This window comes from Nelumbo lutea, chromosome 2 (assembly GCF_056320005.1).
Source record: "Nelumbo lutea isolate HS-2025 chromosome 2, American lotus-T2T, whole genome shotgun sequence".
NCBI classification, from domain to species: Eukaryota; Viridiplantae; Streptophyta; class Magnoliopsida; order Proteales; family Nelumbonaceae; genus Nelumbo; species Nelumbo lutea.
Genome location: NC_142685.1, coordinates 40,813,745 through 40,835,866, shown reverse-complemented (window position 1 = coordinate 40,835,866; position 22,122 = coordinate 40,813,745). Strand labels below are relative to the sequence as shown.

The 22,122-nt window shown below is 43.5% G+C and overlaps 1 protein-coding gene across 1 annotated transcript in view; it reads right to left on the bottom strand.

The window, feature by feature from the left end:
• Positions 1-911: 911 nt before the first annotated feature.
• Positions 912-22,122, bottom strand: part of LOC148870062 (Mitochondrial transcription termination factor family protein) — a 68,036-nt gene continuing 46,825 nt past the window's right edge. Inside the window, exons 6-7 of the mRNA XM_088973360.1 lie at positions 3,005-3,222; positions 912-1,356 (exon numbers count right to left, since the gene is read on the bottom strand). Of these exons, the coding sequence (XP_088829486.1) occupies positions 1,029-1,356; positions 3,005-3,222 (546 nt within the window). The 3' untranslated portion in view covers positions 912-1,028. The remainder of the gene's footprint in view (positions 1,357-3,004; positions 3,223-22,122) is intronic.

Sequence of the window (22,122 nt, the reverse complement as noted above, 5' to 3'; positions counted from 1 at the left end):
AAAAATTACTTATCCATTTGGGAGATGAGTATCAGTAACCCAGATAAGCGATACCCAAGAAAAATAAAATTTTCATGAACCCCACATAAACATAAAAAAAAGAACATATGTATCTTAGCCAATAAAAACCAAAATCCCACTGACCCACCTTCCTCCCCTCAGAATCCAAAAAACGAACAGGCCCTAAATTCAAAGTTGAGCTTCAACTTTCCACTGGACCAGGCCGACTTACACTTTTGGTCATGAGCTTATTTTTCAGGGAATTTTGGGGATGGGCTTTTCAAGCTCAAGCACAATACCCAGGTTTTAGTTGGAAGTGGGGACCTCCAATCTCATGCCTGCCTATTCTGGAATTTAGACAGGCCTAGATTGTATGACTAGGGTTTTGATATGAAAAGCCTCATTTTTCCAATAACTTAAAAATACAAGTTATTTTTTGTACATGTGTTTTGACCAATTTTTGAAGACTCCTTTTGCATCTCAAGGTATTTTGAACTGGAGTGGGGCTTTAATCTAGTTGATTTTCAGTTCTTTATCAGTTTCTCAGCGATCTAATTGAGGTGGGTTTTGAATAATGTGAATGTATTGTCTTGATTTTGGGAGATTAACCAAGGAAAGAGGAGAGTGAATCCTCTTACCTAATTCCTCTAAGGGCTAAAAAACGATTTACAATTGTTCCATTAACAAAAATTGAAAATGACAGGTCCTAATACAACCCAAATATCCATCTACACCATCTATTACTACATCCAAAACTTTCCATAGCATCCTTCAGAAAAGCCCTAATCCACTAAACCGTACGCTTTTTCCAGATCCAACTTACAAACAAAACCGTCCTTCCCACTACTCTGGAATTTCGACAGGCCTAGATTGTATTACTATGGTTTTGATAAGTTCGGTGAAACAGCATATACCATGAAATGAAAAGCTTTGTTTTTCCAATAACTTAAAAAATATAATTTACATCCCAATTTACCGAGAAACTTTCATTTCCATTTATAATCTACACAACTATTCTTCACAAACTATCATAGAAGAGGAACAAGCATCTTTCCAATACCCATGTAGTCTGCTGCAAAATCTTCATCATTCTTACCCAACATATCTTTTAGGCTACATTCCACATTGCGGCCCTTGAGCACCCAAAACCTTGGTTTTATCTTCTTATCCAAGGAGTAGCTGAAGTACCTTGGATACTCCACAACATCCTTCACAGGCTTCTCCATGGTGTTGACAAGGAATTCAAGCTTTGGTTTTAAAACCTCCTCTACACTGTAACCTAGTAAAGGTGAGAACCTACGAACCATAGATGCCACCTCTCTCTTAGACAATCCAGTCTTCATCAAATACTTCATTCTGTCACATGAATGCAGTTACAATCTAACACTCATAATAATATTAGTTTCGAATGTAATATGTATTTATGTCAACACCAAGGTGTTAAATGCAGTAGCCAAGTTCAGTGGAAGACTGGTAGGACAATAAGAGGTAGGTATTTATTGATGATCCCATGCTTTGAATAATCAGACAGCACAGCAAAACATCAAACTGGCAGTTCGAACATTTACGGTGATCAAGATGTGTAAAACGAAACTGAAATAGGCATATTTCCAGATTCTATCCAAGAAAGATGCTTCAAAATGAAACTATCAAAACAAAAAAAGCGTAGGGTTAAATCTGAACTAGTGTTGAAAGCAGTAGCCAAGTTTGCTAGAGTGAAAGATGGGTAGCACAATAATAGTCAGGTATTTATTGAGTACCCCATGCTTTGCATGCTCAACATCACATAGTGAAGCATCAACCTGGTAGTGAAATGGGCATATTTCCAGATTCTATCCAAGAAAGATACTTCAAAATGAAACTATCAAAACAAAAAGGGTGCAGGGTTAAATCTGAACTAGTGTTTAAAGCAGTAGCCAAGTTTGCTAGAATGAAAGGTGGGTAGCACAATAATAGTCAGGTATTTATTGAGGACCCCATGCTTTGCATGCTCATACATCACATAGTGAAGCATCAACCTGGTAGTGTGAACATTTAGGATGTGTTTGGTTTGAAAGGAAAGGAATAGGGAAAGGAAGGGAAACCTTTACATAGTTGAATAGGTTTCCCTACCTTTTCTTTCAAACCCAACACAGCCTTAAGATGATCAAGGAGTGTAAATGGAAACTGACATAGGCATGTTTCAAGATTCTATCCAAGAAAAGGTACTTCAAAATGAATCTATAAAAAAAGGGTATTTAATGACTATACATCAAGGACCCCATGCTTTAAAGGCTCATACATTAAACAGCAAAACCTCAAGATGGCGGTGTGAACATTTAGGGCGATCAAGGTGTGTAAATGGAACCTGAGGTGGGCATGTTACTAGATTCTATCCAAGATAGGTATTTCAAATGAAACTGTCAAAAAGGGTACCTACATCCTAAAGATTTAAGATCCATCGAGTAAGGGATTCCAAAATGCTCAACACCATCTTCCCCCAAACCCCAAGGGAAAAAAGACTGGAAAATAGGAAAATAAAAATGATGAGGATGAGGGTTTCAAATCCGTTCAATTCAACGTATTCACCATTTTGTGGATTCATTCGATCAATGGAGGCAAACCAAGACAATGGTATCATCACATTCAAAATCATCCTATTTGCAAGTGGTCTCCGAAGAGTCAAGCTAATAGCTACTTTACAAACTAAGGGCCTGTTTGGGATGGTTGAACCTTTGATTGAGCTGATTTCACTGAGATGCTTTGGAGAAGTCACAAAAAGAAGCTTCAGTGGAAAGCCATATTTTTGGCTTTCCAGTATTTTCACTGAACATTCTTATGGACTGCCTGGGTGGGGCCCACCTCATAAAGCCAGAAGCCATTACACTTCCAAATGGGCACTAAAAGTACAGTGGTTGTTTACACTTTTTTTTTTTGCAACAGGACATTAAGAAGGTAAAGGTGTTTTCATGTCAAGCATAATAAACCACAAACAAAAATATAAGCTTCAGAATTCAGGAGTTACCTTGGCAGTAATGTTTTATCTATATCAGACACAAGAAGCTCTGGATATTTCCTAATAACCCGGGCAAGGTGATCCTCGGAGATACCAATATCAGCAAGAAATTTGAGCTTCCTCTTCAGAGTTTTGTCGACGCTAGCAGCAAATATTTCAGGACAGCGACTAAGTATTCTCCCTATGCTTTCACCATCAAAACCTAGCTCCTCCATAAATGAAACCACCTACAGAAAAAAAACAGAATCCTCAAGGAACCACTGAAATAATCCGAAAATCATATTAACAGTAGCACAAATCATAAGTCAGTTATCTCTTCATGCTTTTTTTTTTTCATAGCTATTGTTAAATACTTCAAATGAATGAAATAGGTTTGTATCTCAGTTCTTTCTCCATGAGGTTTCTTCACAGTTGTCTTTCTATCGAGTGGCTATTTGACACTCTTTTTTGTATTTTTGTGTTTTGATCAATTTTTGAAGGCCCTTTTTGCATCTCAAGGTATTTTGAAGTGGAGTTGGGCTTTAATCTAATTGACTTTTCAGTTATTTTTCAGTTTCTCGGTGGTCTAATTGAGGTGGGTTTTGAATACTGTGAATGTATTGCCTTGATTGTTGGAGATAAAATGAAATGAAACCAGAGAGGTGAGGTGCTTTGTGATCTCTTTTTTTTTTCCTTTGTTCAATAACAGAATCAAATTCAATAAAGAGGAATAACTTTAGTACAATGAAAAAGGGAAGGGATAAGCACTGTTAGCCCTCCCAAGCAGAAGATAAAGTTACAAGACAGCCCAAAATAAACAATTCCTTCCCATCCATTGTTTAGCAAGTGTATCAGCAAAGGCATTTATATCTCTTTTAAACCAATTACAAGTCCCTTGTAGCAATTAAACAGCTTTACTTCTCAAATATGTAACACCACAATCCATCCTCCTCTTTTTGAAGCCAGCTAATTACAAGCTTTAAATCACCTCCAATTAACAACTTTCTGATATTTATCTCTGTTGTTGCTTGTGGTGATTGAGAGAGAGAGAGAAAGAGGTACGGATGATAGAAAGAAAAGCAAACTCAGTACTGGCAGCCGCCAGTCTTCTATTTATATTAATCATTATAAAAAACAAAATTACAAGTATGCCCCTGGTGGCATATCCTAGGATAAGAACAATAAGAAAAAAAGAAAGAAAGAACTAGTAGCTGAAACTGTCCCACCAACATCAGTTACAAGGAACACTTAAGCCTTACAACACTCCCCCTCAAGTTGCGCTGAAGAGGTCTATCATGCCCAACTTGTCACCTAGCTCATTGTGCTGTGAACACGGAAGTCCTTTTGTGAGATCAGCAAGTTGTTCCTTGGAGTTGACATAAGGGATACAAATTTCCCTTTTTTCTAGTTTCTCTCTTATGAAGTGCTTATCCACCTCAATATGCTTAGTCCTCTCATGTAGGACCGGGTTGCTGGCGATGTTTATTGCAGCCTTGTTGTCACAGTAAAGAGACATAGGATTATGAACAGCAACTCCAAGCTCACCTAGGAGGTTCTTTAGCCAAAGGACTTCAGCCACCCCATGTGCCATATCTCTATACTCAGCTTCTGCACTTGATCTTGCTACCACACCTTACTTCTTGCTCTTCCAGGTCACCAGATTTCCTCCCACAAATGTGCAATACCCACTAGTGGACTTTCTATCATCCACAACTCCTGCCCAATCAGCATCTGTAAAGACTTACACTTTTAGGTGATTGTGTTTACTGAATAGTAGGCCTGTTCCTGAATGTTTCCTCGGGTATCTAAGGACTCTCTCTGCTGCCTCCATGTGTGGCTTTTTAGGAGAGTGCATAAACTGGCTTAGAACTCCAATTGAATAGGCAATATTTGGACAGGTAATGGATAGATAAATCAGCTTTCCCACTAACATTTGGAACTGCTTTACATCTTTCAGAGGTTCACCAATACAGCCACCTAGCTTGTGGTCCGCATCCATAGGAGTGTTTGCCGGCCTTGCACCTAATTTACATGTATCCCGTAATAGATCAAGGGTGTATTTCCTTTGAGAGACAAAGATACCCCTTTTTGAACGGGCAACTTCGATCCCAAGGAAATACTTTAGGAGTCCTAGATCTTTCACTTCAAATTTGGATGCAAGGAATTGTTTCAATTTCTGTATCTCTGAACTCCAACTCCCTGTAATGATGATATCCTCTACATACACTATCAATACGACAACCTGCTCTTGACATCTCTTCACAAAAAGTGTATGATCAGACTAGCACTGTTGGAACCCCATCTCTTGAACTACCATGTGAAACTTACTGAACCAGACTCTGGGAGACTTTTTTAAGCCGTAGAGAGACTTCCGTAGCTTGCACACCTTGTTTTCACTTCCCTTGGCAGAGAATCCAGAAGGTTGAACCATGTATACCTCTTCTTCCAAGTCACCATTTAGGAAGGCGTTCTTTATGTCCAGTTGATGCAATTCCCAGTCAAAGTTAGCAGCTAAGGATAGGAGAACCCTAATCGAGTTCATCTTAGCCACTGGAGCAAAAGTCTCATCATAGTCAACTCCATATACCTGTGTGTACCCTTTGGCTACCAGTCTTGCTTTGTACCTTTCAACTATTCCATCTGCCTTGTGCTTAACTGTGAACACCCATTTGCACCCCACGGGTTCTTTCCCCTCTGGAGGATCCACCAATTCCTAAGTCTGACTTTTGTGGAGGGCATCAATCTCCTCCTTCATGGCATCTATCCATTCAGGGTATTTTAAGGCTTCCACAACATTCTTGGGAACATGGATGCATTCAACTGCCGATAGGAAGGCTCAGTACGAGGGAGAGATGTGGTCATAGGAAACAAAGTGGGTAATGGGGTGTTTGGTAGTGCAAGACCTAACTCCCTTCCGTTGAGCAATAGGGATGTCTAGGTCGTCCACAGTGGGAGTAGGGTTAGGGGTTGGACTTACCTCCTGGGATTCTGATGATGTTAGTTGCTCAGTGTTCGGCTTCTCCACATTTCTATCACACTGCTGATCTCTCCGATGAGTACGTTGGAAGACACAGAAGGGAGTGAGGTCCGGAATAGAAGGAAGAGACACCTGAAACTGGGTCAAAATATTTACGACTATTCCTTTGAGGAGGAGGGAAGAACGGCTCGGACTCAAAGAAGGACACATCTATGGACACAAAATATTTACGACTAACTGGGTCAAAACACCGATATCCCTTTTGAGAGGATAGGTACCCCGGGAAGACAAAAGGAATGGAACGAGGGTCACTTATCTCTGGATGGAGACAAATCATGGACAAAGGCCCGACAACCAAAGACTTTCATGGGGATGGAAAATAAAGGTGACTGAGGGTACAGTAACTGATGAGGGGCCATGTAATTCAATACTCTGGAGGGCATGCAGTTGATGACATACGCAGCTGTAAGTATAGCATCCACCCAAAACCTTTTTGGGACATTCATGTGTAACATCATCCCGTGGGCTACCTCAAGGAGGTATCTGTTTTTTCTTTCTGCAACCCCATTTTGCTGTGGTGTTTTGGCGCATGAGCTTCTATGAATAGACCCATGGGAGGCGAAGAACTCATTTAACTCCCCATGGAAGTATTCCTTAGCATTATTGGATTGGAAGATTTGTATTTCAGCATGGAACTGTGTAAACACCATCCTCTGGAGGTCTTTCACTATCTTTGGAACCTCGTCTCTGCTACGCATAGGGATTACCCATGTATAGCGAGAGTAATCATCAATCAATGTAATAAAATACTTATATCCACCCTCAGAGATTACATTTGTAGGCCCCTATACATCAGAATACACAACATGAAAAGGAACATTTGATCTTTTATTGCTTGAATGAAAGGTTGTTCTACATTGTTTACTCAACTGACACGTTTGACACATGAACTCTGACACTGAACATGACTTAAATAAAAGTGGAAACAAACATTTTATTACTTCGAAAGAAACATGACCTAAACGACTGTGCCACAACAAAATTTGATTCTTATTTGACTGACTATGTGACTCTGAGGATGACATGGAGAGACCAACTTTGTTGTCGAGAATGTAGAGACCGTCCACTAGGCTTCCTCTACCAATCATCCTCCTAGAAGTTAGGTCCTGAAAAACACGAGTCAGCAAAAAAGGTTACACTACAGTTTAAATAACTTGTAATGCTACTAATTGAAAGCAAATTTATGGGAAGTTAAGGGACATGCAATACACAATTCAGGTTAAAGGCCATGGGGAAGGGATATCGATCCTTGACCTGCAATGGAAGAAAAGGAACCATCTGCAAGTCTCACTCTATCCCTTCCTGACAAAAGGCTATAAGAATGGAACAGGTTAGGCTTACCGGTCATGTGATTTGAGGCCCCTGAGTCAATAATCCAAGGGGAATCTGTGGAAGTGACATGGAATGCATAAGCCACATTACCTGAAGTAGATGCAAAAGAGGTAGAGGGAGTACCAGTGACTGAGCTGTCCAATTGCCGCAATGCCCTACCATAAGATTCCAAATGCTCTTTGAATGAGTTCATTATATCCTCCTTGGGGTCAGGCTTATTAGGAGGGTCCCGGGTACTACCGGCAACCTGAGTGTTTTGGGTTGCCACATGTGCTGCACTCGTTCTTTTCAAGTGACCTTTACTCTGTTCTTGATTCTTTGCTGCCCACTTGGGTTTCCCGTGGATGTCCCAACAGGTGTCACGTGTATGTCATGACCTTCTACAATGGGTACAAAAGAGTTTATGTTTATCATCTGCCTTCTTAGGATCACTTCTCTTCCCTGTTGAGCTGTTATTCACCGCAACCAAGGCAACTTGTTGCTCCCCCTCAGCTGTAACCATCACACTTCGCCTGCTTTCTTCAGATTGGACAAGGGAGTATACTTCGTGTATTGTAGGCAATTATTTGCTTCCTAGGATCTGCACCATGAATGGTTCATATACAAGGTTCAGCCCTAACAAGAAAGCAAACACTTATTGTTGAGAGATCAACTTCCTGTAGGCCTTAGCATCATCATCGTGCTTCCACTCTATGGCCTAATAATGGTCCAACTCCTTCCATATGGAGGTAAGAACTGAATAATATGGGGACAAGCTACGGTTTCCCTGTTTACATGTTGAGGACTCAGCTTGTAGTTGGTAAATCTTGGCATAATGCCTTTGCTCAGAATAGGTAATTCTGGCCTGTTCCCAGATCTCACTGGCGGTGTCTGCCTACATAAAATTCTTTTTCACATCAGGTTCCATGGCTGTGAGGAGCCAAGACATCACCATACTGTTTTCTTGGTCCCACCTATCATGTTCAGCCGTCTCCCCCTTGGGTTCTTTCACCCTTCCATTGATGTAACCGGCCTTACCCCTTGCCGTTACATAGAGTTTTACACTCTTAGCCCACTCCAGGTAGTTCAGACCGTTCAAGGGGGTAATTGGCATGGAAAAAACCATGGTTTTACCTCCCATACCTGCTGTGTTGTGGGTTGGGGTGTTCCCTGGTGAGGTCAATTCATGACTTGCCATTGAATATTACAACCAACCAGTCCAAATGCCACCTAACAGCATAACCGCCACAACTGGGATGATGCCACCTAACAGCATAACCGCCACAACTGGGATGTGGCAACTCAGGGTTTACTCCTAGAATGTGAGCAACAAACTATTGAATATTGGTGAGAGCACAAGAACTACTGCTGAGAATAAGAGATCAGTCACTACAACGTCCAAACAGAACAATAAATAGTCCGGTCATCGGTTCAGCACCACCAATACAGACATTACGGTCAGTCTGAATGTGGTTCCCCCACTCTAACCATCCAATTATTCAAACTAGTAATCATATAATCAAGGCATAAGCCCTACGCACCATTGGATAAAGAATACTAAGATAAACTGAAACAAAACCACACCTGTTCAGCACTAGATCAGAACCTGCTAGGGTTTCATTGCACCATCAACACCCTCCTTCGATTAGGGTTTCAGCAAACCAGCACCATCCCATGCCAGACACAGGTAGGGTTTTTCAGTAACTGTCACTTGGGGCCACTAGGGTTTTAGCAGAAGTACAGCCGCAGAACTTACTAGGGTTTCTGCAAGCACAACCGCCAGAGAAGATTGAAAACACAAGCTGCCGCTAGGGCTTCTGTAAGTGCAGCTGCCAGAGAGAACTGAGACCAGCCGCCGCTAGTTTTTTTTTTTGATACAGAAGGAGCCATGTCCAATCCTCTTTAGAAAGGCTGATGCTAGGATCATAGGTCTTCTCCAGCCCAGAAATTCCGCTCTGATACTGATGAGGGAAGATTTGGCCCTCCAGTAAAATTGTGACACGTGGCACCTCGTGACAACTAGGAAAACACCCAGCCAACAAACTTACGAAGTTGGTGACCCACCCGGGCACCTGTCTGGCTGGCCTGGTGTGACCTGCGCGCGGCCTGACGCGCGCCTACGCGGCGCCCACGAACTGCACGGTGCGCGCGCGGCCTGCGCGACCTGGCCGACATGGACCAGCCTAGCGCATGATCCGGCCAAGGCGCCAGCTTGACGACCTGATCTAGACACTGACTCGCCGACTAACACAGGCGCCAACTTGACGACCTGATCTAGGCACTGTCCCGCCGACTGACACAGGCGCCGACTTGACGACCTGGCCTAAACACTGACCAGCTGACTGACGCAGGAACCCCTCTGACAACCCGGCCCAGGCGCCGACCTGGCTGCCTGACACAAGCGCCAGCCTGACGACCTTGAGGAGTTACCCACCGTACCCCGGTTCTGACCGGATGCGACGAGTCTTACCGTTTGGAGGCTTTTCACCCACCTAACCCGCGAAGACTCTGGTATATAAAGACCTCACCCCCCAAAGGGGAAGGGGAAGGAAAAGAAAGGGAAGTAACCCTGCTCTCTAGCTCTCTCATATTATCTTCAAAGCTCTCTACAATAAGAGTGCTAACTTAAGCATCGGAGAGCCCCCACCGAGAAAGTACCCCCGGGGCCTCTGATTCAGTTCTCGCAGGTCCTTCAGCTCCCGCCGCCTACGAAGAGGAGGAAAAGATGCAGTTCTCGGAAGTCCCTCACCTCCCCCCACCTACAAGGAGGAAGAGATGGAGTTCTCGGAGGTTCCTCAACTCCCGCCACCTACAAGGAGGAGGAAAAGATGGAGTTCTCGGAGGTCCCTTAGCTCCCGCCACCTACAAAGAGGAGTAAAAGATGGAGTTCTCGCAGGTCGCTCGGCTCCCGCCACCTACAAAGAGGAGGAAAAGATGAATTTCTCGCAGGTCCCTCATCTCCCGCAGCCTACAAAGGAAAGAAGACCGCCTCATGCTGAGGGCAGTCGGATTGCGCCGCACCAGGGAGCTCCAACATTCTCTAAGGCAGTTCGTCACCAGGGAGTTCGCCACCAGGCAGTTCGCCACCAGGGAGTTCGCCACCAGGGAGTTAGCCTCCAAGGCAGTTCGCCACCAGGGAGTTAGCCTCCAAGGCAGTTCGCCACCAGGGGGTTCGCCACCAAGGAGTTAGCCTCCAAGGCAGTTCGCCACCAGGCAGTTCGCCCCCAGGGAGTTCGCCACCAGGGAGTTCGCCACCAGGTAGTTCGCCCCCAGGCAGTTCGCCACCAGGGAGTTAGCCTCCAAGGCAGTTCGCCACCAGGGAGTTCTCCACGAGGGAGTTCGCCACCAGGCAGTTCGCCACCAGGGAGTTCGCCACCAGGCAGTTCGCCCCCAGGCAGTTTGCCACCAAGGCAGTTCGCCCCCAGGCAGTTCGCCACCAGGCAGTTCGCCCCCAGGTAGTTCGCCACCAAGGCAGTTCGCCCCCAGGTAGTTCGCCACCAGGCAATTCGCCACCAAGTAGCTCGTCACTAAGGTACGCCACCACCGGGTTGAATAACGAGGTACTTTGCCAAAAAATTTTACATCACAAAACATTGGTACGTGGCCGAAAACGGTTACATCAGATACCATGTTGTTGCTTGTGGTGATTGAGAGAGAGAGAGAGAGAGAGAGAGAGAGAGAGAGAGAGAGAGAGAGAGAGAGAGAGAGAGAGAGAGAGAGAGAAACAAACTCAGTACTGGCAGCCGCCAGTCTTCTATTTATATTAATCTTTATAAAAAAGACAAAATTGGCCCCTGGCGGCATATCCTAGGATAAGAACAATAAGAAAAAAAAAGAAAGAAAGGACTAGTAGCTGAAACTGTCCCACTAACATCAGTTACAAGGAACACTTAAGCCTTACAACAATCTCTTTAGCCTTTTGATTCCCTTCTATAACAACCATGATTTCAGCCCTTGACATGTCTCCAACTCCAATTTAACCCGAGTAGAGTGCAATAATATTTCCCTCCTCATTTCTGAAAACTCCTATGCCAGATGAACCTAGATTGTCTTCACTGCTAGCATCAAAGTTGAGCTTAATAAAACCTCTATAGGGTGGGGACCAAATAGGCCTGACCACTCCTTACCTGGAGCAGAATCAGCTACCTCTTTCCACTTTCTCATCACCTCAATGTCGGAAACATCCTTAAAAAGATCCAATGACTTAACCCAATGAACCACCTTAATGGTAATAGCTTCGGCGACAACTTTTCAGCTTCTTTCTTTTCCAAGAAATATTCTCTAGTTCCTCTCCTCCCAAATTGTCCAACACACCGCTGCCCTTGTGTTACGGTTCAAAGCAGGCTTAGCCTTGCCTACGCTTGGCAGGCTTACGTTGGGGACATGCCCGTCATTTTCGCCTATAAGACTTTTGGGAGAACTGATGTCATCTTCAGGCAGACCACCGAAAGCTTAACGTACTCCTTGAGGAGGGGTGGTCGACCTCCTTGGGTGCCTAACCTTGGCACTCCTAGACCATCATCCCCTTGCGGGGCGGCCCTGGTTAACGGCTAGCATGGCTATCAGGGTTCCTCATGGGCGCACACTAACTCATGGGGACAGTGTTGGACCGGCACTGCGCTGCCGACACTCAAGGGAGGCTTGGCACGCGGGCCTGGCTCAAGCATGTCCCTACACCTCGCCAGCCCCTTGCCCAAGCTGATTGAGCTATCCCGTTGCCCCTAGCGCACGGGTGGGTTCCGGCCCAAGCGGTGGCCTATCATCATGGCACACAGGTGCCTGTCATCATCGGCATACAGGAGACCCTACACATCGGTGCCAAGTCACCTCATCGGCGCATAGTCGCCTTCCATGATGGTTGTCCCCCTTTAGCACGTAAGCGGCGCCTCCCATGGACCGGTCTGAGCCAGAAGAGTGCCCCGGCCATTGGACTTGAGGTCATGATCCAGTGCTACTGACTTTGGTGGAGCCATCCCAGCGGGCAACTCCTAGCCTCTAAGCGCACAAAGGCTTGTCCTGGCCTGCCTTGGCCAGGACGCCGCACGGGTTTCTTCCGCTGTAGAATTACCCCCGTGACAGTTGGTATCAGAGCAAGTTGGCCAGTTGCAGCCGCAGTTGGTTTTCAACAGATTAGCCCAGAGCCAGTTGAAGCGGTCATTTCGACAAGCAGCATTTGGTGGGGTGCGGTCTCTAGTCACCTCCACCCAGGATCGCGCATAATTCAGATCAGGCCTGGTAAGAGGCCATTTCATAGCTTGTGGCCCCATTCCAATGACACTAAAACAACTTCCCTTGCGGTTGCAGACGCTTTGGTTGTTGTCCTCATGCGGTGGCAGACGCGTGAGCCTTGATAGGAATATGGGTACACTTCCCGAGCAGATTGTTAATCAGGCCTATCAAGAGGCCATTCAATGTTCGCGTTCCCATTCCAATGACCCTAAAACAGCTTCCTTTGCGGGGGCAGACGCATTGGTGGTTGTCCTCATGCGGGGGCAGACGCGTGGGCCTTGTTAGGAATGTGGTTACGCTAGCCGTTGGAGCATGGCGGCCCTACACCGGCAAAGTATCAGGTGGACATGCTCAGTTTTCAGGTTGAACACTTGCAGCAGCAGAAGCTTATCACAAGGCGAGTGCATGTTCGGCAACTCATGGGTAAAAGTTGCCACACTCGCATTCGAAGCGGTCAAGTCTCCTTGAGGCAGCAGCGGTGGGGCCCCCTCGGAGTGAAGATGTAGCCCGAGTCGGCGAGGCGAAGCGTAGTTTCGAGGGCCCAGGAGAGCATAAGCCATGGCTAGGTTTGAGTAACCCGCACAGGGCGAGGTGAAGTCTGCAGGCCAGCATGGTGAAAGGGTACCCAGGTCATCGCCAACATGAGGAGTAGACCTATCAACGTGTTCGGTAGCATCACCGAAAAGCTACCAAGAAGACGGTTGAGCCTTGAGGTAAGATGATACATGGGGCGGACCTCCGCGAAGCACCACACACATTTCTTCGAGGGCCTTTCTTTCACAATTGAACGGCATAGCCATTGCGCGGTTTGAGTAACCTCGACACTGGGGTGAAGTCCAGGCAGGCCGGCATGGTGAAATGGTTCCGTCCCCATAAATGGACACCAATATAGGCAAGACCCGGGCTAGCCAGACGAGCCCTGGAACTGGCAAGGAAGTGGATGGCGCGGGACACAGACGCCCATTCACGAGGAAGACCCATTGTCGAGGACGACAATGGATTGAGTGGGGGAGCCTGTTACGGTTCAAAGCAGGCTTAGCCTTGCCTACGCTTGGCAGGCTTACGTTGGGGACATGCCCGTCATTTTCGCCTGTAAGACTTTTGGGAGAACTGATGTCATCTTCAGGCAGACCACCGAAAGCTTAACGTACTCCTTGAGGAGGGGTGGTCGACCTCCTTGGGTGCCTAACCTTGGCACTCCTAGACCATCATCCCCTTGCGGGGCGGCCCTGGTTAACGGCTAGCATGGCTATCAGGGTTCCTCATGGGCGCACACTAACTCATGGGGACAGTGTTGGACCGGCACTGCGCTGCCGACACTCAAGGGAGGCTTGGCACGCGGGCCTGGCTCAAGCATGTCCCTACACCTCGCCAGCCCCTTGCCCAAGCTGATTGAGCTATCCCGTTGCCCCTAGCGCACGGGTGGGTTCCGGCCCAAGCGGTGGCCTATCATCATGGCACACAGGTGCCTGTCATCATCGGCATACAGGAGACCCTACACATCGGTGCCAAGTCACCTCATCGGCGCATAGTCGCCTTCCATGATGGTTGTCCCCCTTTAGCACGTAAGCGGCGCCTCCCATGGACCGGTCTGAGCCAGAAGAGTGCCCCGGCCATTGGACTTGAGGTCATGATCCAGTGCTACTGACTTTGGTGGAGCCATCCCAGCGGGCAACTCCTAGCCTCTAAGCGCACAAAGGCTTGTCCTGGCCTGCCTTGGCCAGGACGCCGCACGGGTTTCTTCCGCTGTAGAATTACCCCCGTGACACTTGTGCATCTCTATAGCATACTTCACCTCTTCTTTGACCAGCTTAGGGAAAGTAGAAGCAAAAAGGCTTTGTTTGGGTGCAGGGTTCCATCTGCACCCAAACAAAGAAAAGAACCATTCCCAAATTGAAGATGAAAAAGGACAGGAGATTAATAAGTGATAACAATTCCCACCATTAACTTTGTAGAGGGGGCACTAGTGTGGGGAGAGGCACCAACTAGGTCTTTTTCTTTGCAATAGTTCACAAGTATTAATTTTTCCAAATACATTTCCTAGCATAAACCACCCACCCTTAGCGGTATAGGATTACTCCAAATCTTCCTAGAAGGAAAGGAAGACCCCTAGCTTTCACTCGGTTGAATAAAGACTGAAAAAACGGAGCCACAAGAGAAGATACTTGAGGGTGATAGGGTCTAAATTCTCCTATCCCTTTTACCAACTTCTAGACACACCCCTTTCAAGTTTTGTAGTAAGTTAATGACACTATTCATTTCAAAGTCATGAAGCCCTCTTCTGAAATCCAAATCCCAGCTACACCCAACATTGGATTAGACAGAGTCAAAAAAGAAAGAAATGGGTTCCTCCCTACGGTCGAAAAGGGTATAAAGAGAAGGGGATTGTGTCTTTAGAGATTCAATGCCCAGACAAACATGCTCCTAGAATTTGACAAGATTTCTAGAACCAAGACTATACCTGATATTTGGTAAGAAGAGAGGCAGAATTAGGGGTGATCATTTCAGCTCGGCCTGGAAATTCCAGGCCTGGGCCTAGGTTTTGTGTTCAGGCCCGAGCCCATATCAGGCCCACAAATTTTAGGGCCGGGCTTGGGATTAATACTTCAAGCCCAATCCGGACCCAGCCCGCATATATTTAAACTTACACATTTTGTGTATAATGTATACATATGTATACAAGTTATTTTACATTATGTTATATATATTATATATAAATATTATAGCATGACATGTATAATTTATGTTACATGTAATATTTTATATTATATAATGTATAAAATAAGTTTATATGCATGTTATGTCATTTAATATAAAATATTATAGATATGTAATGTTTTATATATATGAAAGACATTGGCCCACAATTAGGCCCAACACGGCCCGGGCCTATGTAGACCTGGGCTAGGGCTTATGTTTCAGGCTTGGAACCCCGGGCCCGGGCCTAAGCTATAGCCCTTATCATAAGTGCAAAGCCCAGCCTGGGCCCGACCCATGATCATCGCTAGGTAGAATATCCTAAATAGACTGTTATAACCCTAGCCAAAGTTCTAGAATCCCAACCATCTACTACAAGACCATAAATGCTATCACCCTTAAATCCACAACTTATCTCTATCCATCGGCAATCTCCACAACAATTTCCCCAACAATGCCATGTTCCTTTCTTGAATATTCCCAAGCTCTAACCATCCATTTTTCTTTTACACAAACCATCTCCTCACTTAACTTGTGTTCTTCCTTGGTTCCCACAAAAATCCTTCATCAACTTCTCTAAGCTTTTACTGACCCTAATTGGAATTCTAAACACTAACAAGTAGTATGTAGGTAGGTTGGCCAAAGTAGATTTAATTAACACGATTCTTTTCCTTCCCTTGTGATCCTCCTAAGGACAAATAATTTCTCTTCCATTAGGCCAACCTCTTAGTGAACTAGTCTACCATAGGATCCCAAAACCTACTACTTGGATTATCCCCTAACTGTAAAACCCAAATATGTCATATGCCATTGGGAAATAGTACACCCCAAAATGTCTACACATCTCCCTATCCTCCATATTCACTCCCATCAAGCAACTCTTCTCTAAGTTAATCTTCAAATTGGACATTCTTTCAAAAGTTTACACCACCATTCTTAAGTTTCTCACTTGGCTAATCTCACCCTTCTCACAAAATAGGATAGTATCGTCACCAAACTGTAGGTGAGTAACCGGTACTTGTTCTCTTCCCACCCTCCAACCCTTACTTAAGTTCCTTGGATCTGCCCTTTCTATGAGTCCTCCAAATACATCAGCAATCAATGTGAAAAAGGAAAGGAGAGACTACATCCCCTTGTCTAATTCTTCTAAGGGCTAGAAAGTGATCTCTACCAATGTTCCATTAACCAAAATTGAGTAATGACAGGTCTTAAAACAACCCAATATCCATCTACACCATTTATTACCAAATCCAAAGCTTTCCATAACATCCTTCAGAAAAACCCAACCCTTCCCATTTCTCTTCATATCTTGCACATTTTCATTGGAAATTACAATCTGATCAATTATATGCCTCTCCCTAAGAAAAGTCCCCTCATTATATGAAACTATGGAGAGGAATACACCACTAATCCTTCAAGAAAGCACCTTAGCAATGATTTTGTAGAGGCTATACACCAAGCTAATTGGTTTAAAATCTTTAGGATGCAGTGCCTATGCTTTCTTCGATATCAAAGCAATGAAGGTTGAATTCAGACCCGGATTAATCACACCCCTCTCAAAAAGTTCCTTGAAAACTTTGAATGTTATCTTTTAATATCTCCCAACAATCTTGGTAAAAAGCTATAGCGAAATCATCAGGGCCAGGTGCTTTATCCCTATCCATAGAACAAATTGCATCCATTATTTCTTCTTTCCAACCAACTTTGAGACCCCTCTAAAAGCTTAGGCCACTCCAACCCATCAACCAAATTCTACCATTAAGGGCTTCCTATAAGTTGATCTGAAATGTTCCACAAAGACTTGGGCAATCTCAATCTGTTAGCTAATACTCATCCCATTAACCTCCAACTTTGACACAAAGTTCTTTCTTCTCCCATTTGCCAACACATGAAAAAATTTAGTGTTCCCATCAGCCTCCATGATCCACTTGCTCCTAGATTTCTACCTCTAACTGATTTCCTCCATTAATAATTCCTCCAATTCCTTCCTCAAACTTCATCTTTCATTCCTATCACTTTCCTCCATCAGACCAGCCACTTCCTTTCCATCCAACTCTTCAATTTTAGAAATAAGAGCTTGCATTTATTCCTTAATGCTGACAAACTGTTGTAGATTCCACTAAGTTCTTTCAACTTCCATTTAAATCTCATTCCTTCCCATTTCACCCTCGGATTGCTCTCCTCCCACCATACTTTAATTCTCGCCTTAAATCCATTAGTACACAACTGCATATTCTCAAATCTGAACGGAGATGGGCCCCTACCTTCCAATTTCTCCTTAGAAATAGAAATTGGCTAGAGATCCAATGTTACTCTTGGCAGAGCTCTAGAAACTAGACCTCTCCAATGTTCCTCCTAATCAACTGTGAATAGAAATCTGTCCAGTTTAGACCAAATTGGATTAGTTTGAAGATTGGACCAACTAAATTAGAATATTGAAGAGGTAGTTCTTTCAGCCCAAAAGCATCAATAAGTTGATTAAATCTCCTCATGCTTAAATTCATTCTCCGTCATCAAGGCCCATACCACAATTCTCTAATATCTTCCAATTCCTCCCAAAACTTATTTCTTTCCCTGTACCCATTTGGTCCACATACATTTGTCAACACCCACTCAAATCCATCCGAGACCTGTTTAAACTTAACTGAGACTAAATATTTCCCAATTAGCTCCTCCAATCAAGTTACAATTCCATTGTTCCATAATGTCATGATACCACCCGAAGCTCCCCATGTAGGACAAATAAACCAGCTCCATCCCCTGGCTTTCCAAATGCTCCTAGCCCATTTTTTTGTCAAACTCCATCACCTTGAATTCTTGAATTAGGATGATATCTGATTTCTCCTTCCTAAACATTTCTTCTATTATGGCTCTTTTTCCTTGCTCTCCCTAATCCTCTAACATTCCAACTTACAATCTTCATTTATAACCACATAATTCAACCCAATTACCAGCATCACCTACTTGTTACCTCTCACTCTCTCTTCCCTTTCTTCCAGTAAACTCCTTATTCCCTTCTACATCTTTATTCAGTCTCTCCACTTCACTCAACTTTCTTTTCCTAGCCTTACCCCCTCATTATTTTTCCTTAAATACCCATCCGTGTCGTTAAGCTCTTGTACTTTCCACCCCAACTTTTCCACAAACTCCATCACTAGATCAATTTGCCCATTACCATCATCTTTTGTCCCCCTTCTAAATTGGCATCTTTTTCCTTATCCTATTCCTACTCTCCCTTATCTCATAGTAATTCCCTTCCTACACGTCCCTTCTCTTCAACTCCTCAAAAAAATTCCTCAATCATCTCCCATATTTTCCTACCCCTCGCCTCTTCCTCCCCTCTCTTATTATCAAAACCTTCTCTAACCCTTCTTTCTTCTTGAGGCATAGGGCAAAACTTGGGATCTAGAACATAAACAAAGGCAAAGAGCACAGGTTAGTGTTTAAAACTGAATAGACACATGTACTTGAAACCTAGTGACGAGAAGCGCATGCTCACTAGTTGGCTTATTTTTTCCTGAACATAATAAGGTCAATGTTCAACAACTTCCTTGGTTGGGGTTTGGGTTGGGAAATCATCTGTCAAAGAAATACTTCTCTATTTACTATAAGGGCTTTGTTGCCTATCCTTTTTTGGACCCTTACCAAGTTTTTGATGATCCTCATTTAATCCCTTAAGAACACCCTGCTTTAAATTTGAATTTGGTTCAAGTCCCCACTTTGTTGGGCTTCGGTTTCCCACATCTGCATCCCTATTGTAATCCACCACATTATCACTCCCACCATCTGCCCCTCAATTTAAGGAAAATGTTTCATTTGAACTTTTTTCTTCATTTATAAACCAAATATCAATCTGTAGTGCATCCTTCATCTCTTCCAGCCTACCATTTTCTCCACCTACAAAGCTAACCAAAGAATCTACCCTTGATTATGAATTTCCAAACTCATCCTCCATCTACTTATAGTCCTCGCAACCTTTATCTATAATCTCTTCATCTTCGGACTCCCTTTTTGTGCATCTTGGATTAGAGTACTCAATCATTACTTTGCGCCACACTCCTTTGCGACACCTCTTTCCTAGGAATCCATTGCAAGTCAGATTTTCGACCATTGTTCAGCTATGATCTACCATCTCCGATGGCCTAGGATGATGATAGACCAATGGACTGGTTTACCATTGAACAAATGTTAAGAGTTTTAATTTGGGGACTACAAGGCTCTCGATGGATGGCCATTGTGAATTATTCGATAAAACCTAGGTGAAAAGTCACTCTCTCAACCGAACCATTGTGACGCCTAGGCAAGAAGGAGCCCTTGGAGGCTCGCCTCACCCAACTGCCAAGTAGTTTTCTGCACTATGTTATAAAATACTTTTATATTTTTAATTTTTTGACATTATAATTATAAAAAAGGAGAAAGGGTTCGGTCTGAGAAGAAGAAAAGCCACACTCTCTCAGCCGACCCACTTTATATTTATACATAGTTGTCAAGGAGATGCCTAAGCGACAAGGGGCCCTTAGAGGCTCGCCTCGCGCACCCGCCAAGTAGTTTTGTGCACTATGTTATAAAATACTTTTATATTTTTAATTTTTTGACATTAAAATTATAAAATAGGCATTATTAAACTAGAATACTCATTTTATGTGTTTATGTACTAATTTTTTTTTATTATTTTCTTATTTTTTAGGGTTTAATCAACAGAAACATTGTTAACTGATGTATTGAACCCATGGTTCAAAGTACCGATACACCTATGTGTATTGACAGAGGTGTATTAGTACTTATAATGATACTCCCCTTATTTTTTTATTTCCTTAGTTTTCAATTTCATTTTAAATATATATATATATATATATATATATATATATATATATTATATTTAAAAAATGGGTTCCCGGAAACACCTGTAAACATGTGTATTGGGGCGCCAAAGATACAATACAATACACCCGATATGGGGCATTATCGTATCAAAGTTTTGATCCTTGATTGAATCCTCAAAGATTTCAGAACCTGAACCAATAAGCAAGGGAAGAACTTAAAATTTTGTCTAATCAACACATTTTTTTTTCTAACAAATCCTCTTCTTCTTCCACCTCTTCTTTTCTTCTTTTCCTATAATAAAAGTAGGGGTTCAGCCCCTATATTTTTTGAATTTTCTTTCCTTTGTTCCTTTTCTTCTCATGAAATGTTGATATTCTAAACTTAAAACATGAAATTAATACTTCTCTTATGAGAAATTATGGATAACTATTAAGGAAAGATGGTTATGGAACCTAGGGAACTACCCTAGGATATATGGTTTTACTTAAAAAAATCCATTGCCTAGGTGACAAGGCGTCCCCATGTCGCCTAGCCTCGCCTTGGCACCTTAAAAACTATGTTTATACTCTTAGTATTAGATTACAAAAGACAGTTTTGTCCCTCATTAAGTACGGGACACACAACTTAAACCCAGACAAAATAGACAACTTAACCTTAATTAGATAGACAAAAGACTTAACTACTCATGTGCTGTTGATTCTAACAGCCATAAAGGCAGACTAACTGGGATTCTCCAACAAGTTGCCAAAAGCACTCTGAATTCCACTAAGTTCAGAAAATCTGCCCCTCTTACCTAACCCATTTCCCAACTTTAAAACATTGGCATAAACTTTTTGTAGAAATTCCTTCCCCCTATTCAAATTTATTTGAATTTTCTTTTCTTTCCAAGGCAACATTAATATTCTTCTTCCCCCCCCCCACTTGTTCATCCCTCTCCTTTTCGACATTAATATTCTTTTTGAAACTCACCATCTCCCCAACTCCTTCGCTACCACGTCGTCCTTCATCTTCAACCCCCACAACAACCTTTCAGCTTCTGATACAATCCAGAGCTTTCTCCATCGGCCATTGGAGAAGAGCTCAATTGTTCACAGAACCACCTCCATTTTCGTTCCAACAACCTTCATTCTCACAACATAGAGATCAGAGGTATTCAAAGCTACTAAACCTCTTCCTCTACAGACGGCTGCTTCTCCAACACTTGGTCCTTCCACAAATTAAAGAGAAGACCAAAGATTCTCAGTTCGATACTCCCTTCCTTCATCTCCTTTTCATTGCACGAAGGACAACAATTCTAAATCAAAACAAAGCCTTGATACTTAACCTTAAAATTTCAGTCTTCAACTCATCCAACTCTAGGATGGCAGTCTTTTCGTCGAGTGGAATCAGTCTTGGCAGAGAAGTGAAGGGAAGAGCCTTTCTTTTCCAATCCTCCACTTTCTTGTTTGCCCTTACAACTTTTTTGTTTCTCCTATCCTCTACCTCCTCTGCAAAGAATAGTTGTGGTACTCCTAAGACGCCATAGACAACGTCATCCTCAAATGTTTCTAGTCTTTCTCCTTTGCCCCTCTATGTTCGCCTAGATTGTACCTCCGCCAATTCATTGTTAACAGTCTGAAAACACAATTTCCTGTGTGCAAACTCTTCCAAAGCTTCTGAAACCTTGTGCCGTCCCAATTTCCCCCTTCCTTAAGGAATACAAAACAACATGCCTCCTTCCAACCCTAAACCTTTCGGTGACCATGATGAATGAGCCCTTGTTATTCCGCTTGATTCCTGCTGTGAAGACCTTTCCTTCCCTCCTCATCTCACCTTCCCAACCCCATTCAGTTAACCAAAATCATGCCATCCATAACACCTTTGAACCGGTCAATAGTTTCTTTGATCAAAATGACCATCAACTTTTTATCTTCCCTGATCTTCAACGTTGAACCACTAGATTCTTCAAGCAGCAATCTTTCTTCTCTATCGTAACCTCCTTCCTCCATTTTATTGCTGGTGTAAATCTCCTTTCATCTCTTCTTTGCGATCTCTATCAACAGCTCCCTTG